The sequence below is a fragment of the Hypoxylon fragiforme genome (genome assembly GCF_022984875.1).
Source record: "Hypoxylon fragiforme strain CBS 206.31 chromosome Unknown GGS25scaffold_1, whole genome shotgun sequence".
Lineage (NCBI taxonomy): Eukaryota > Fungi > Ascomycota > Sordariomycetes > Xylariales > Hypoxylaceae > Hypoxylon > Hypoxylon fragiforme.
In genome coordinates, this window is record NW_026054756.1 from 4,591,002 (window position 1) to 4,606,922 (window position 15,921).

General features: G+C 47.4%; 4 protein-coding genes across 4 annotated transcripts; 3 read left to right on the forward strand and 1 right to left on the reverse strand.

Annotated features, from left to right (window-relative positions):
* Positions 1–1,894: 1,894 nt before the first annotated feature.
* Positions 1,895–3,669, reverse strand: GGS25DRAFT_65871 (uncharacterized protein). The gene is made up of 2 exons (XM_049265942.1): positions 3,133–3,669; positions 1,895–3,037 (listed from the first exon to the last, which is right to left on the reverse strand). The coding sequence occupies exons 1-2, from the start codon at positions 3,457–3,459 to the stop codon at positions 1,961–1,963; spliced, it is 1,404 nt and encodes a 467-aa protein (XP_049122127.1). The 5' UTR covers positions 3,460–3,669; the 3' UTR covers positions 1,895–1,960.
* Positions 3,670–4,337: 668 nt separating this feature from the next.
* On the forward strand, positions 4,338–6,756 carry GGS25DRAFT_517647 (uncharacterized protein; the record flags this gene model as incomplete). The annotated part of the gene is made up of 3 exons (XM_049263417.1): positions 4,338–5,456; positions 5,513–5,734; positions 5,788–6,756. 3 exons carry the CDS (start codon positions 4,338–4,340, stop codon positions 6,754–6,756), a joined length of 2,310 nt encoding a protein of 769 aa, XP_049122128.1.
* A 1,038-nt stretch (positions 6,757–7,794) lies between these two features.
* Positions 7,795–10,103, forward strand: GGS25DRAFT_65917 (phosphatidate cytidylyltransferase). Its single transcript, XM_049265943.1, has 3 exons — positions 7,795–8,328; positions 8,493–9,665; positions 9,724–10,103. The coding sequence occupies exons 1-3, from the start codon at positions 8,176–8,178 to the stop codon at positions 9,760–9,762; spliced, it is 1,365 nt and encodes a 454-aa protein (XP_049122129.1). The 5' UTR covers positions 7,795–8,175; the 3' UTR covers positions 9,763–10,103.
* Positions 10,104–14,175: 4,072 nt separating this feature from the next.
* On the forward strand, positions 14,176–15,667 carry GGS25DRAFT_517650 (uncharacterized protein; the record flags this gene model as incomplete). Its single annotated transcript, XM_049263418.1, has 3 exons — positions 14,176–14,554; positions 14,716–14,884; positions 14,986–15,667. The coding sequence occupies 3 exons, from the start codon at positions 14,176–14,178 to the stop codon at positions 15,665–15,667; spliced, it is 1,230 nt and encodes a 409-aa protein (XP_049122130.1).
* Positions 15,668–15,921: the final 254 nt, after the last annotated feature.

The following is a 15,921-nucleotide window of genomic DNA, read 5'->3' on the forward strand; positions in this document are numbered from 1 at the left end:
GACTGGTGAATTGAATTCGGGCCAGACGCGACGCGGGAGGATAGTAAGCTAAAGAGGGAATGATGAGACCTAAGCCGAGTCACGATGATTGAATCCAGGTAACTTAGGTCTGTCTGCCAGTGTCTGGTAGGTAGTAGGTACAGTCAATACTACTGTAGTAGTGTAGTAGGGTAAGGTATAATAATGTAAAGTTTGAGGACCTAGGGTAGGGTAGTAAAAAAAAAAAGCTAGGTTAACTTAACCCTTCCTTCCCAATGCTGAGGTTAATAAGAGTTTTGAAGTTGCATAGAATAGTTCCCAATATTAAAGTGGAAAATCGACGTTGTCGACGTTGATTCGACCAGCACGAAGAGGGCAAGTCCAACTCAAAACTCGGCCAAATAGCGAATGGTTTAGGAGGGGAAGCCATAGTGGGAGGCAATTGGCGGCATATTACGCGGTCAAGTCGCGCCATCATTTTACAACCTTTCTGCGACCCGTGCTTTTTTTCGCCGGCTTTGGGGCTTTTTGTGGTTACCTATTGTGGTCAACCTGCACTAAACTTATTAGTGTGCGCAAGTCAACCACACATCTCCAGGCCATCATGTGCGCTAAGACCCTTCACCAACTACATGGTCCTAGCGTCTTGAACCGCTATTCTTTTCTGTACTGAAGACTCTCAGTTTCGCAAACATCTCCGGCTATGTAATAATTGTGCATTTCGGCTCACACATAGTTACATAATTACTAATGTTGTATAATCTTGAATATTCTACCTGTAATAATTTGACAATCTACCCAAGTTCAATGTCAGCTGTCAAATAACTAGTAGGCAACTTACTATCACAAATACGAAGCTCAAATATTATCAACCTTGATATGATAACAAATATAGGTAAGCACGGTTATTTATTTTGTGTTCTTGCATGGGGAATAGATCTGGATTAGCAGCATGGAATATACTAGGTAATCTAAAATATGATCGACTTCTCCCCTGTCTACCAAAAAAATGACGAGTGCAAAGCGGAGAGGGCGGGAAGGGGGAAGGGGAAAAGGGAAAAAACCAAATGCAAAAAATGGCGCGTTTCTGGGGTTGTGAATAAGTCTAGCCATCTCTACCCGGCTCGGTCTAAAGAGCTGCAACTAGCCAACTTAACACGAAGTCACGTGCGAATACCCGCGCTCCCCTCCTCCATTTTCAATCAAACGTTGTAGTTACTAATACCTAGTATCTACCTCGGTATAGAGGGGGTTGCAAGTTACAACATACCTTAGTGTACAACAATAGTAGATGGTATTATGGTAAAGACTTGAATGTTCTTCTATACATACTGTATATAAACCCGGTAAAGTTACAAGTCAAAGAGGAGATCACCCCGTCAGAAATCCCAACAGGCTTCTGTTCAGGGGACATCTGGTACACTCGGATTGGTGCTGGAGGTTACACAGCAGACTGGGTCTTCTTTGATGTTGAGAACTTGAGCGCCCAGCCGCCCAGCCGCCCAGCAGGGTTGACCGGGTATCCGTTCTTAGAGATACTACGTACCTAGGTACATGTAGTTATAGCTTACATACCTAGGTTACTAGGTAGTACGCCATAATTAGTGCTAAGAAACCATCACCAAGAAATCAAAAGAAACAAAAGAACTGACATCGATGTGATAATTTGAGCTGGAGACTATTAAACTGTTCTGAAAGTGACTTAGATTTCACATCTAACGTACTATCAAAACCTGAAAATTCAAGTATGTGTTTGAGAAGACGAGTGAATTCAATGTTCTATAACATTGTACCTTTCGCTAGTACATGTAACAGAAGACTACATGTACCTAGTAACCTAAGTATATAGGTAGCTTACTCAGATATACGTAGGTAGTAAATAGGGAGTATGTAGATATAAACATAAAAATTCCTAGGAACGCCAACATTCATACTGACATTATAGCCCATTTAACTAAACGGAAACCTTACTACGTCCTGTTTACCTCTTTTCAGCCAGCAGAGCAAGAATCGCCTCCATGTAATCCCCACTCAGATTCATCTTAACCGAGTCACTGAGGGACACCCCACCCGTCGAATATATCTCATAGGCAGACTTGGCCGCCTCTAAACGACTCCGGTTCCAGTATAGACTAACGACCCTGTTGATAAAAAGTCGATCCTTGCGTATCGTCTTGTGTAGTGGCTCCTCCAGTCTCTTCGCATCGGTGCGTGCCCTGTCCACCGCGCTCTCTAGCATGTACAGCAGCGCGTCCTCTACGTCTCCCCGGAACTCCTTGCCGATGACATCTTCGAGTGAGCGCTGGTACTTGCGCTCGTACGCGTCTGATATCGCGTTTAGCTGCGCGGCGTTGGACCCCGTGAAGATATGGGCAACAGAAATAGCGTTGGCGCCAACAATGCCCTCAGTTGCGCACTGCAGTTCCGTTACTTTTTCGTCGATCTCTTCAGGGTTCACTGGCGCCATGTCCTCAGCCCTGGTGGCAGCTAATACCATACTATATAGGCGAAACAACGTGTCATCAACATCGCCCTTGATATCAATAAGGAGATCATGGCCCTTAATGCGCCGGTACTCGTCACTGATCGCCCGAATATCTGCATTAGAGCGGCAGAGAAGGACATCCATCAGCGCATCTTCGTCAGTACCAAAGCCATCAAGCGCCTTGATGAGAACCCTCACATCCTGCTCCAATGGACCTCGAACTAAGGCAAGCAGTAAGGTCTCTAAGTCACCTCGCGTTTCGCTTTTGATATCATCGGCTAGATCCCGAACGAAACGGCTGCTGTAATCTTGTACGAGCTGCGCCATCGCCCATGGGTTTTCATATCTCGGCGATGTGAAAACACTTATCAAGGCTGCCTCGTCGCATCCAAAGCCTTTCATGGCCTTGCGGATAACTTCCACGTCCGCTGAAGTGTCAACGGGAGCATAGTATGCTCTCTGTGCAGGGTCATAACCCACCGATGCGGGAGTTGGAGCCACACCATAGCCGTGACTCTGCACGGGGTGGTGTTGGTGAGATTGTACTGGTTGCTGCCATTGTGGAGCGCCGGGCTATATTCCATATAATCGTTAGTGGCGGCTCGCCGCAGATAAGAATAGACACTAGACCTAGGGGGGATCCGTATTGCTGTGGGGGGGTAACTTACTTGTTGGTTGGCATTAGGGCCTTGGTAGGTATTTGGTGGATATTGGCCATATTGTGCCGGCAGCGCCTGTGGAGGTGGATAGGGCTGGTGCTGATATTGCGTCGGAGGACCCTGATTGTATTGTTGGTACTGATTAGATTGTGACGGACCTTGGGGGCCTTGTTGTTGATATGTGGATGGTACTGAAGCTGGCAGCTCGACTGGGGGGAAGGAAGCTGGCAATTCTACTGGAGAGTAGTAGGCAGATGACGGTGACTGCTGAGGCTGTCCTAATTGACCGGGAGGGCCACCAGCGGTTGGATATTGGCCGTAAAACTGTTGGGTCATGTTTCTCTTTGGTATGTCAAACGTTTCTATAAACTTTTCTTTCTTTCGGTGTGTGAGTTGTCGCGGAAATGAGGGAAGTAAAAGAGGAGATGATTTTCTTGCTCTTATCAAAAGTTATGTGGATTCGAAAGGATGAAATAAAAATCACCCGCGCGCTGTCCATACACTGCCATCTATTGACATAGTCCTAGGCCAGCCATTTATAGCGAGGCCTCCTTTAACTGCGGTCATCATGCTATACTATACTACCGTGGACTATATCGTTCAGCCACGCTCCTTGCCCAATGGAGCTACAACTGTGTGATCTGGCAACTTTTCAAGTTCAATGTTTAGTTATGTAGTTTAAAGATTTGGCATTGATGGGAATGAGTCAATGATAATAGTAGTTAGGCACCACTGTAACTATGCACCACTGTAACTATGCACCACTGCACTATGCACCACTGTAACTAATAACCATAAGCATCCGTGGATACATGCATCAACCTAATAAACCCCCACTTACCTAGGTTTGCCACCTAACGTTCGAAAGTGTCAACTAACCTTAGGTAAATATGCTCTGCAGAAGATTCGTCAGGTGCTGCAAACAATTAAGATTCTACAGATGTAGGTACATACGTTTGAAGCGGGGCACTGGGGTGGGTACGAGCATGTAAATATATATGCATAACTTGAAGCTAAAAGATAAGATAAACTCGTCTTATTGACGAAAACAAACAAATCTAAAAAGAAAAAAAAAAGAAAAAAAAAAGCATAAACCTCCCATTTCCAACAAGAGCTTCATTTTACTCTTTTTTATACTTAATTATAATGAAATCAAACCTATGAGATTGTGCCAATGGGCTTATATATAGCCATTCCGGACTCTCCGAGTCGCCATGGACGATTTTTCCGATGATGACTTGGATAACCTGAATGTGACGATTCTGCAGGAACTCGAGAATAATGCCATTCAATCCACCCAAGCACAGAAGAAATACCAACAATCGCAAACACACCAAATATTAGACTATGAATTTGAAGACGATGACCTTGACGATTCCGTTGTTCAAGATGAACTGGGGCTCAACACCACCTTGCTACCAAACAAAACTGCTCAATTACCATCAAGGATAATCCAACACCATCAACCCCAACCACAACCACAACCACAACCAAGAACACCATGGGGTGGGCCAGTGCCTGTTCCTGCCAGTCGCTTTCGCCCGCAACCTATAGATCCTTTACGACCATCATTAAATATTCCTCCTAGCTCTCATCTATCCCAACAGCCCGTCTCTCGTGCTCCAATCCCGCAATATGGCCAGATTCGCCATCCGCCTCCTTTGCCCCGACCTACTCCTTCTATTCCCCCGAGATACCAAGCTTCGCAAGCTGCGCGACAAAGTGGCATCTCAAGTCACGAACTTGCTGCATTACAAGCTCAGATATTGGATCTCAAAACACGACTTACTACCAAGGATGGAGAAATAGGCATCGTCCGAAAACGATTGGAGAAGAGTCGCGAAGACCATGAACGCGAGCTTCAGGCATTGAAGAAGCAGACAGCCGAACAAGTCGCAAAGCAGGAAAGAGCTCTCGAGGCTGCGAAAGCTGCTCAACAGGCCGCCTCTACAGAGCTCGAATTCACAAGGCGAGATCTCAAAGACGAAATAGATCGCGTCAAGCGCAAAGATGGGCCCGCAACGCCCAGGAAGAACACAGTCGCCAAGTCATGGGGCATATCCGACGGATTTGAGGATGTCGAGGTAGCTGTTAGTCCGACCAAGGGGAAGCGCAATAAGAATACCGGAGCTGTAGCCAGTGTCGTAGTGGAACCGTCCTTACGAGCTGCGAGAACTCCAACCAAGGGAAAGAGGAAACGTCCCAATGTGGATAGTCCTGTAAGGGCTTTGGAGACTCATTCGGAGGACGTAGTAATGGTAGACAGTGTTAGCGCAAACGACGCCAATCACACCCAATTAGTGAATGCTATGCCTAGAACTGCTTCTCTTGATGTATGTCGCCCCCGAAGTTACCAACGCATATCGTGCATTACACTAATATTCATTAGTACATAAAAGTGATACTCAACCATAGTTCAGCTCATGGTCGTCCACTCGTCTTCGAATCCCTAGCTCGCTATGCGCTTCCATCGCAGCCCACAGAAAGTATAGCCTCGATCCTCTTTCAAAAGTTGGCGGTTATTGGGGATCCTCTTAACCCCATGCGACTGCCTATAGAATTCTGTGAGCAAGTCATTCAACTGTGGGATAGTTGTCGAAAGGAAGATTGCGTTAGTATTTCCCCTGAGCCAATGGTAGATGGCATTCGCTAACAAACTCCAAGCTGGAGCCCATAATGGAGCTCGTCTCGCTAGTGTCTCTCACTGTCCAGTTGTACACTGTTGCAGTTTCACCGTATATCGCTGCTTCTCTTCTACCAGTCGCCATGGATTCCTGTTACGAGGTGGGAATTCCTAGGTTCTACCACGAAGGCCCTGGAAATCCAACCAAGGAGTCCTGGAAAAGTTTCCATGCTAACATATCACCTACCGAGATCCTGTCTTTGCTATATCTGACTGCCTTGGGCTGCGCAGCCTCGCCTCCAGTCGGAGGTGGTGTTACTGATCCTGCAGTTGATTTCTGGGGTCAGGTTCAGATTGAGTTTGTACTCATGCAGCTCAGTCAAAAACATCCGGTAGAGGACTACCTAATTATGCTAAGGTGGTTGTGTACTTCTGTGTTTCCCGACAGTATCGGGCCAATTAGTCCCAATAGGACTGTAGAGGTGGTAGCAGCTACACTAATCGAGCGAATTTCTCTCCAGCTGGTGGAGACCCCGCGTTGGGATATCGATCAATACAAGCTGCGAACGGTTCGAAACGCAGTGTTACGAACACTAGCCGCTTTTGCTAGGTCTTCTTTCGGTCTTGCGCAGCTTGCTATTAACAATTATGCTATTCCACGTTTGGTCACCTTGCTTTCATCGTCTATAGACGAGCTCTACGATGGTGATATGCGATACGAGGCTTCGGAAGAGGATATTTCACAAAGGGAGTTACAGGCGTTGATCGCACATACCACGTTACTACTGCACACAATCATCACGAACCCTTTAACTGCGGATTTGGTGGATGTACCAGGAAAACTGAGCAAGTCGATGGCAGGCTCGCAGAAATATCTGCTCAGCTTGGGACGACTTAACTTTTCAGAGGATTTGGTATCGGAAGAGACGGCGGAACTGGCGCACGAGCTCCTCGAGCTGGCTGTAACACCGGAAGAGGGAGAGGAGTTGGGTCGGTTCTTTGGGGGATGAGCAACTATTGGTGGTGCTATTTGAAAACACACACTTGCTTACCTAGGAAGGTAAAAAATACATGTGGTATAATGGTGTCAGACTGGTGTCGGGATATTGAATAGTTCTTGGCCACTTTGTTGGGAGCGGTTATGAATCGGTACGATTGTATTATGCAAGTACCTAGGTTAGGTCAGTAGGTATGGATGGTTAATGGATGGGTATGAACATTGAAGTTATGTACTTATCTGGTGCATGCGTAGGGCTGAATCTATTCTTGAATTGATGCCCTAAATACCCATTTTGATTTCGTATCTCGATTTCTTGTGTATGTAATGTATGTACCTTACATATTGGTCATTTGTTGCATGTGAAAATGCTTAATACTTATGTAGGGTAGATTTACAAGGTCCAGAAATCCAAAAGTCCAATAATCCAATAATACCATAGCGAAAGCACGGGATGACGACATGATTGAGTTCAAGGTCCCAGTTTCATAAGGCGGGACGCCACAGTATAGCCAACTTAAAGGTAAGTTATGTCAAGTCCGGCCCACCTTGCTTCCACCACTACGGCATTACTGCCTGCCTGGCCCTGCCAATGCCTGAAAGTCCAAAGTTCTTCGTGGTTCCAGCAACTAAGCCACAGTTTGACGTAGCCCAGCATAATGCAAAGTAATTAATTGTGAATTGTTCAGCCAGCCAACTTTTCTGCAAACATCCGAAAGGCTTTAACCCAGAAAAATTTGGTTTGCATTGCACTGAGGCCTTCAACCAACATTTGGCTTGGTTCAGATAATAACACCTAAGTGGAAAGGAAAGGAAAGAAGAAGACAATACTTTTTTTTTTGTTTCACTTTCAGCTTCACTACTTCAACTTTTATTTCTTCCTTCTTATTCTTCTCTTCTTTTTTTGAGGACACCTTAAGACGGACTATATTATCCGGACCAACAAAAAGCAAACAGAAAACGAGAGAAGTTGAAAATATAGAAATAATTTCACGTGTGTCTTTCAAGGCGGCGTCCACCTTGATCAACTTCTCCAATATTCAAGCCGCTGACGATCCGATATCCCCGCCCTCTTGCCTCGCTTTAAAACCTCAAGCTTGTGCTACTTTTCGCAGCTGTCTTGGTCGGTATAGACTTAGTTGAAATAGTATTATTTGTCTCAACTGTCGAGGAAGCTCTTAGTCTTGCCAAGCAAACGCTCATTAGCGATTCCATCATTGGTGCAGACCCTCCCTGGTCAAGCCGAACATCCGCGAAACACATCTAAACACTTATATTTGATTAATACTTGGCGAATTATTGTTTGTTGTCGCATTAACAAATACCAAACCTGATAAAACCTGACGACAATACTTGACATACGCACCCGACTCGATTGTTTCTTCACAGCAAATTTTACACCTTTGCCGACGCGAACAGAAAACTGTCCATAATGACGAAACCGCGTCGCGGGGTGCGGTTCCCTGGCCGGAGCATCAATGGCCATTCTGAGGGGAGGAGGGCTAGCTTTGGAGAGATGAGCGAAGATGGATCAGGATCTCCCGTACGGACCAAGACCTCGCCGCAATTAGATGGCATTAGCGAAGTATGTTTGACCTATGCCACCAAAGAGCTAGTCCAAAGCCGTTTCCTATACCCAGGACTTGCTACCCGATAGTCTATCGCATTTATACGATATGGCACTTATAAGGATGGGGATGAGAATAATAAGAGAGCTCAAATCAAAGCTAACATGATGCTCCTATACAGAAACCCCCGGTGCAATCCGACTACGAGAAGAAAAAGGCCAACTTCATCACTCGGACTTTTTGGACTTTCGTCATGATCGGCGGCTTCTTCGCGGCTCTGTTTGGCGGCCATATTTACATCATCGCCTGTATTACCATCGTCCAGGTCGTCTCGTTTAAAGAAGTTATCGCTATTGCGAGCGTTCCCAGTCGAGCTCGACAGCTACGCCCTACGAAAAGTCTGAATTGGTATTGGCTTGCCTCGACTATGTACTTTCTCTACGGCGAGTCCGTCATATACTATTTCAAACATATTGTGTTGGTGGACAAAGTACTTCTTCCGCTTGCCACGCACCACCGCTTCATCAGCTTCGTTTTATATGTCATAGGCTTTGTCTTCTTCGTCGCCAACCTTAAACCCGGCCATCTCAAATTCCAGTTCACCAACTTCGCTTGGACACATATGGCGCTATACTTGATCGTCGTGCAGGCACACTTCGTCATGAATAACGTCTTCGAAGGCATGATTTGGTTTTTCCTACCCGCTTCTCTCGTCATTACCAATGATATTTTTGCCTACATATGTGGTATCACCTTCGGCAGGACCCAGTTGATCAAGCTTTCCCCTAAGAAGACGGTCGAGGGCTTTGTGGGCGCTTGGGTCATGACCATCGGCTGGGCTATTCTCCTGACGAATGTTCTGATGCGCTCCAAGTACTTTATCTGCCCCGTCAACGATCTCGGCGCCAATATCTTCACGGGCCTCGAATGCGACCCCAACCCGGTCTTCCTTCCCTACACCTATACGCTACCTCAACTTTTCTTCCTACCGGAGGGTACAGGTCTCTCTTTTACCACTGAGCCCATGCAGTTTCATGCCATTATCTTGGCCACTTTCGCCTCGCTAATCGCGCCTTTTGGTGGTTTCTTTGCTTCCGGGCTCAAGCGCACCTTCAAGATCAAGGATTTTGGCGACTCCATACCTGGACACGGTGGCATGACTGACAGGATGGACTGCCAATTCATCATGGGATTCTTCGCCTTTATCTACTACCAAACATTTATTGCACAACACAAGGTCAACTTTGGGAACGTCATGGAGTTAGCCATCACGGGTTTGAGTGTAGAGGAGCAGGTGGAGCTGGTAAAGGGTATGAGCAGATATCTAGAGAATCAAGGAGCATGGGGTCCTGGGGTAAGCTATTTTTCCTTTCACTTCTTGCTGCGAACTGACAACTAACATACTGCAATAGATACACGATTGTTTGGAACGGGTACTACCAAGCAATTAATAGGAATAGGGTTAAATGCCTGACCTAGGTACCTACCTACCTAGGTAGGCAGCGAACTAAATTAATGTAAGGGGTAACAAATGGGAATATTGCCATTTTACATCCGTGTATACATACCTAGCTACTCTGTCGAGTAAGTAGCGCGTTAATGAATTGACGAAGATTACTTCTTGGGTCATCTCTTCCCTCTCGTAATGGTTTTTGTTTTTCTTTTTTCTTTTTCATACAGTAGGGGCAATATAGTAAAAGTATGGGGATGTCAATCCAGGAAGATTGTTGGCGTCTGGGTTATACAAGGTAGGATAGGTAGGTAGAAGGCAAAGGAAGCAGGTACAGGGGGAAAGACTCCGTCGGTATATAAGCACTTAAATTGCGCGTTTTGTATCATCACAGCTCTTTTGTAGGTATTAGATAGGTAATTATCACCATCCTAGGTAGGCAAATCTCAACATTACATACCTACTATGTAAGTATGCCCGGTTCCATGAACTCTTTGGACTCGAGAAGAAGGAATGATGGCCTCGCGAATTTCTTCCTCTTCACATATACACGTAGGTCTGACACCACAGATTCCATCCATGTCGGTCCGGTCCGGTCCAGTCTTTACCCCTGATGAGAGGTCGCCGATTTTTTGTCTACTAGGTATATTATTAAAGGAAATAGTAGAGCTGCGGTGAAGCAATGAGTAAATTCCGGAGATCACGTTTCCTACTAATCCCTCTTTGTTTCTTTCCCCTTTTTTCCCTCCCTTTTTCTTTCGATTTTCATTTCTTTTCTTTTTTTTTTTTTTTTTTTTTTTTACGTTCCTGGTACCTGAAAATCACCTATGCTTCCAGAACCTTTTTTCTCAGCTAGCCAAGAAGGAAAGAAGCGAAGTATCGCAGATAGTTCCCGACGTGCCAGGGCGGGAACCTTCCAGCGAGACTAAAACAAGGATGGAATGGAGTGTCTGAGTTTCCCGGCCCGTCTGCCGGTAATTTCTAGTGGGCTCGGCGTCGGGGTTCGGGTATCAAGAACGGTGCGGATTGTTGCGGCTACTTACTTACCCTGGTAAGTATCTCCAGGGCTGTCTAACTGGAAAGGCCTTACATAATAACCCTACCTAGGTAGGTATGTAGCCGTACGATGTAAGTACTTGGGTTGATACCTCCTATGTAGCATGCTAGAGATGTAGCAGATATACCAGATGGAAAGTGAGAGACACCATGACCATATATTTAAAACTTTCTTGGCAGCTCACCCATGACTTCTCCTTTTCAACCTTCATCTTCTGTTGCTAGATCTACCGTCGGTTTCGCGGCGCGCTGTTGCGCTGGTATGCGCAGAATGTACTCGGTCCAGTGATGAAGAGAATCAAAGGTCGGGCACTGAGACTTGTACATCAGGTACGGTTGGGCTTCCTATTGGGCGTTTTCTTGCTAAGCGATCATACTAACCTAGGTACCTAATGCTCAATATAGCAGAACATCCGTGGCGTCCATGTCTTGCGGCAATTATTCTATTTTGCCCCCTTCTCTTCAACGGGGTAAATGCCGTTCAAGCGGCTTACGGCGATGTAGAGGGGGCGTAAGAGAGACATGGAGGCGCGCACGTGTAGATAGGTAGGTAAGATTCAAACCCACAACCACGGATGACGCCGACATTAAAGATCATAAATGCTACAAATATTGCAGAGAGCTCGTGGCATTGTTCATTAACGATGCCTGCCCCACGCACTCCGTACTCTGCTGTAACGTCAAACAGCAGGTCGTTGATACGCCGGTTTGGCGTGCACACTCGGAAGGTTGGGCCCAAACGGATCTACGTTAGAATTCCACCGCAGCGGTTTGTTAAACACGCACGACCGACGAAACAAAGTTCCTTATTCACCTTGAACTTCAGCTTTAGGGTTTCTCAAGTTGATTGCGCGCATTAGTGCTGATCGCTCCCGGACGAGGGGGGGTGGAAGGGTGGATAGATGGATGGCTGGATGGTTGGATCAGTGAGTTTCAACCCACACTCGTATAACTAACTCGGCCGGAAAAAAGAAAACCTCGGACTCAGGTAACGGAGAGGATTTGCTAATGGACTACAGTTACGGAATATCCTCCGATGGAAAAAGAATAGAGAACACCGAAAAAAAAAACGCGCGAAAGACGGGGAGAAAGTTCGCGCAGGTGGCTAGCTGGAGGATCACACTTCTACTTCAGGACATTCTTCCGTGCTAAAGTGAACGGCGATGATGTTTTGCTAATTGGTGCTAGGTTGACGAATAGTTCTTCTATTTTTTAAGGGAGAAATCAACTTGGGCCAACGTACATATGTCTATTGAATATGCAGCACGACACCACCGAACGCGAACCCGAGGTCATGGCAAATACCTAACCTACTTACTGGGACTAAAAACTATCATTTATCTTGGTTTCTTGATCGTACATACATCTAACTGCTTGTGAGATTAAGTTATGACAGATGATTTCGAATAGGACTGCCTATTGGATGGGCGATGGTTAGGTGCCTGGGCAAAGGACGTACAAGCAGCACTAGGTAACCAACAGTCCCATGGTTGTCTGGGCGTTGGTAACGATGTGAATCCGACTGATTGATCTGACGGCAATGGTGGATGTCCCATGGGGATTGTAAGATGGATGCTACGCCGAGTCCTTCCCCAGAGATTCGCATGCGATGATGGCATGGCGGCACGGCCTGTTGGCTAGGCATGCAGAACTTAAGTGCATTGCATGACATGGCATTGCATTGCATTGCATCGACAAGAAACTATTTGAAGATGTCTTCTAGCCGAGACACTTTTTATGTAGGGCTAAGTCGCCAGATGCACCTCAAATAGCTTTCTGTAGATTGCCCGAAGCTCCAATGCAACCTTCACCGCTTCAGCTTTCGCTAAGTGTACGGACGAAAGATAGGTGCCTACACGCAGCAGATGCTATATATGTAAGTCGAGTGCGACATTTTGAGGGAACCGGTGAGAAAGACGTGTCGTCCACCCGGACATAAGTCGTACGCACGCACACAAGGTAGATCTGTATGGCATCAAGACTACGTATAATTCCATAGTACTCGGCCAGTTATTCGCGGTGGCTTGGTTGTGCTCCCTTCTAGAGCTGTTGGTGCAATCGAAAGAGGAAAAAGACCGTGGGGTACCACACGGGTAGAGTTTATGTATGCTAGGTAACGACTGTGTGTATTTGGCCGGTTAGACGCCCTGGCTACCTACCTAAGTATCTTCATGTTGGATATCAGTACCCTCCTTTTCATGCGCAGTGTTTCTAACAGGGGCTCGATGAAAACTCCGGCTCGATTCGTCACAGCTCTAGCCACGCAATATAGGTACGTGGAATCACATTACGGGCGCGAAAAAGGAGTCATTCCCATGTCCTAGATTTTAATATAGGGGAGCGACGTATTCCGGGGTGGCCGGACGTTATGAATCACAAGCGCGCAACCATGTGGTTGATTTTGGGTGACTCCTGACTTAATCATGAGGATGAGATGTGTTGGAACTGTTAATTTTTTTGTTGATGAAGATGTTGGTCTTATGTTGCTTATCGACAGCGTGCAAGTTGCGCTTACTTATGCCCGTGACTTGGTGGTCATGACCTCCTATTGTCTACACTTACATACCCTCAGCCCCCTACCCCTTAACCCGACCAACACCCCCCCTATTATCTAGCAAAATACATAGCTACCTAGTAGACATCTTTCTACCAAGGCCAATGCTTAAAGTACCAGGTAAAGTGGTTCTAGAAAACATTTTGAGTTTTCCATTGGCCTTTCCGCACCGGAACCGGGGATGCGCTCCAAGCTGGTTGGCTACCATTAGGATGGCACACCATGTGTATGGCTAATGTGACGTGCGCAGCAGTACCTACCTACCGCTTATAGTCCTCCCAGCCAATCAAGCATAGGCAGGTAACTCGAAACCGGACAAAGACCCCCCTCCCTCCCCCCCCCCCAACACTAGAGCAAATAGATAATCTTCAATACCTAACAACCCGAGCCTCTAATCTAGGTTGGCTACGGAGTTAACTATGCCAAAGCCTCTTTATGCCTTGAGAGCTAGCTGGTCGCCGACCGCGTGACAACTCGGGCTTCTGCCTATCATGCTGTGAAACATGTCATTCCTACCTACCTACCTACCTACCTACCCTCATACGTTATATATGGGCAACAGTGGCAGTGGCAGTGGTGACACGAGACCGGCCATGTGCCAACCCAACATGACCGGGTAGGTTATTTACACTTTGGACTTCGGTAGGTTGGCAGCGGGTATGGAGGGAGGATAGGGTTTTGTATATTTACTTGGTTACCTAAGGTTTTGTTTTGTGTTCCCCTTTTGTTTTTATATTCCTCAGGCTTTTTTGTGTTCAGTGTTCAGTTCTGTAGTCTCTTCCACACCCAGCTCGCTACACGAATATGGCTGTTGGTCTAATCCCATCAAAAGTCAGGTCATTCTTCCGCCGGCTCTTGGAGAAGAGAAGAAGAAGAAGAAAAGCAAGCAACTGTTCTTCGCCGCTCGAGAACGAGAAGCCGAAACACGAGTCGGCGTCAGCTCCTGCTCAAAATGCCAGCGACAATACTGCCGTGCCGGACTCGCAGCTCGCGAGCCCCTTTCTCTCCTGGTTGCCCATAGAGGTCCGGCAGATGATATACGGACTCGTCTGGAACGGCCCCTATGATCACAAGTACCATAACCCCCGTGGACGCCATGTCCATTTCCAGGACGGCCACTGGACTAATACGCGATGTGTCATGTATGAGGATGATGAGAACTTGGATTTTATACAGAATAATAGTATGTGTATTCCCAGATATCCCAAGTTGTGTTTCATATTTCTTCCGTGTGGCCGTCTGTACGCTAGATCTGTTCAGATGAATCCGCGCAACATCATTTGTCTTAGCATTCTCTCCTTTTAAGATAGGTATCTCGTTTACTAACCAACGTCGTCTCTTCAGTGGACAAAATCCATAGTTCAGGAAAAGGTGACCTCCTCATGTGGCAAAGGAGGCTCTCATCAACGTGGGGCTGCCGCCACTGGAGGTGCGAGGAAAGAGTCCGATATGGAAAGCCAACATCGATAGACCGTACGAATTTCATGTCTATGATGCTCGTCTGCAAACGGATGTAAGTGTTCCTTCCCTCAGTGAAACCCCCCAAACCCCCCCAAAACTCGGTACATATCTAGGTACCTAGATATCGATGCTAACATGCCGAGCGCCCCCCAGGTTCCCCGAAGTCACATCCTCAATCCTCGAATCCCACCAGCTCATCTTCACCGACCTCTTCTCCGCGCACCGCTTCTTCGTCTCCCCTTCCCCCTCCACATCCCCCTACCTCTCCCGCATCCGCCACCTCGACCTCTCCCTCACCCTCCCCTTCTACGAATACGCCCCCTTCACCCTCGACCCCCCCAGCAGCAACAAGAGCCGCGTCCGCGAGCTCGGCGACGCGCTGCGCCGCCGCATCGCGTGCCTCCACTCCCTGCGCGTCGCGCTCGACGTCTACGACCGCGGGCCCTGGCGCAAGATCCCCGAGCGCGCTGTTGTCGCGCAGTTGCGGGGTCTGAGTCTGAGTCTGAGGAGGGGGGGTGGCTTCACGCTGGAGTTGCCGCCGGAGCTGGCGATTAAGGTGCATTTGCCGAATATGCAGGGTCTGGACGAGGACGAGGATGGGGATGGGGATGGGGATGGGGGATGGGGTGGTTTCAGGGTGGTGAGGCGCCCGCGGTTGAGGTACTGGCAATTTGTTCCGGGGGAGGTGGAGAGGTTCACGTGGAAGGTGGAGGGGCGGGAGAAAGGGGGGAGGGGGAGGGAGAGGGGGGGAGAGGGCCATTGCTATATTGCGCTGGAGGGGGGGCAGAGGGATATTGCGAATCCGTACTTGGTGGATTTCTTCGCGAGAGGGTGAGAGAGGAGTGACCGGCGTGGACATGGATGTGTTGGGCCTGCAGTCGATGCAGAATCTGGCACCATCCTTCTTACCTGCCTACTAGGGAGATATGGGATCAATACGGATTCGACACAACTTTTCATGCCACGCACTTGGTTGCCTCACAGCGAATCTTCCAAAGCAGACCTTCGAGATAAAGCTCTACATATCTCGCCACAATTCGCATTTGGATGACATTGTGAAATGGTGGCCTGGCTTGTCTATCACATACC

Coding starts and splice junctions, on each gene's coding strand:
- GGS25DRAFT_65871 (XM_049265942.1), bottom strand. CDS start 3,459: ATGACCCAACAGTTTTACGGCCAATATCCAACCGCTGGTGGCCCTCCC. Junction 3,038..3,132: donor GCCCTAATGCCAACCAACAA/GTAAGTTACCCC, acceptor TATGGAATATAG/CCCGGCGCTCCACAATGGCA.
- GGS25DRAFT_65917 (XM_049265943.1), top strand. CDS start 8,176: ATGACGAAACCGCGTCGCGGGGTGCGGTTCCCTGGCCGGAGCATCAAT. Junction 8,329..8,492: donor AATTAGATGGCATTAGCGAA/GTATGTTTGACC, acceptor GCTCCTATACAG/AAACCCCCGGTGCAATCCGA. Junction 9,666..9,723: donor AAGGAGCATGGGGTCCTGGG/GTAAGCTATTTT, acceptor ATACTGCAATAG/ATACACGATTGTTTGGAACG.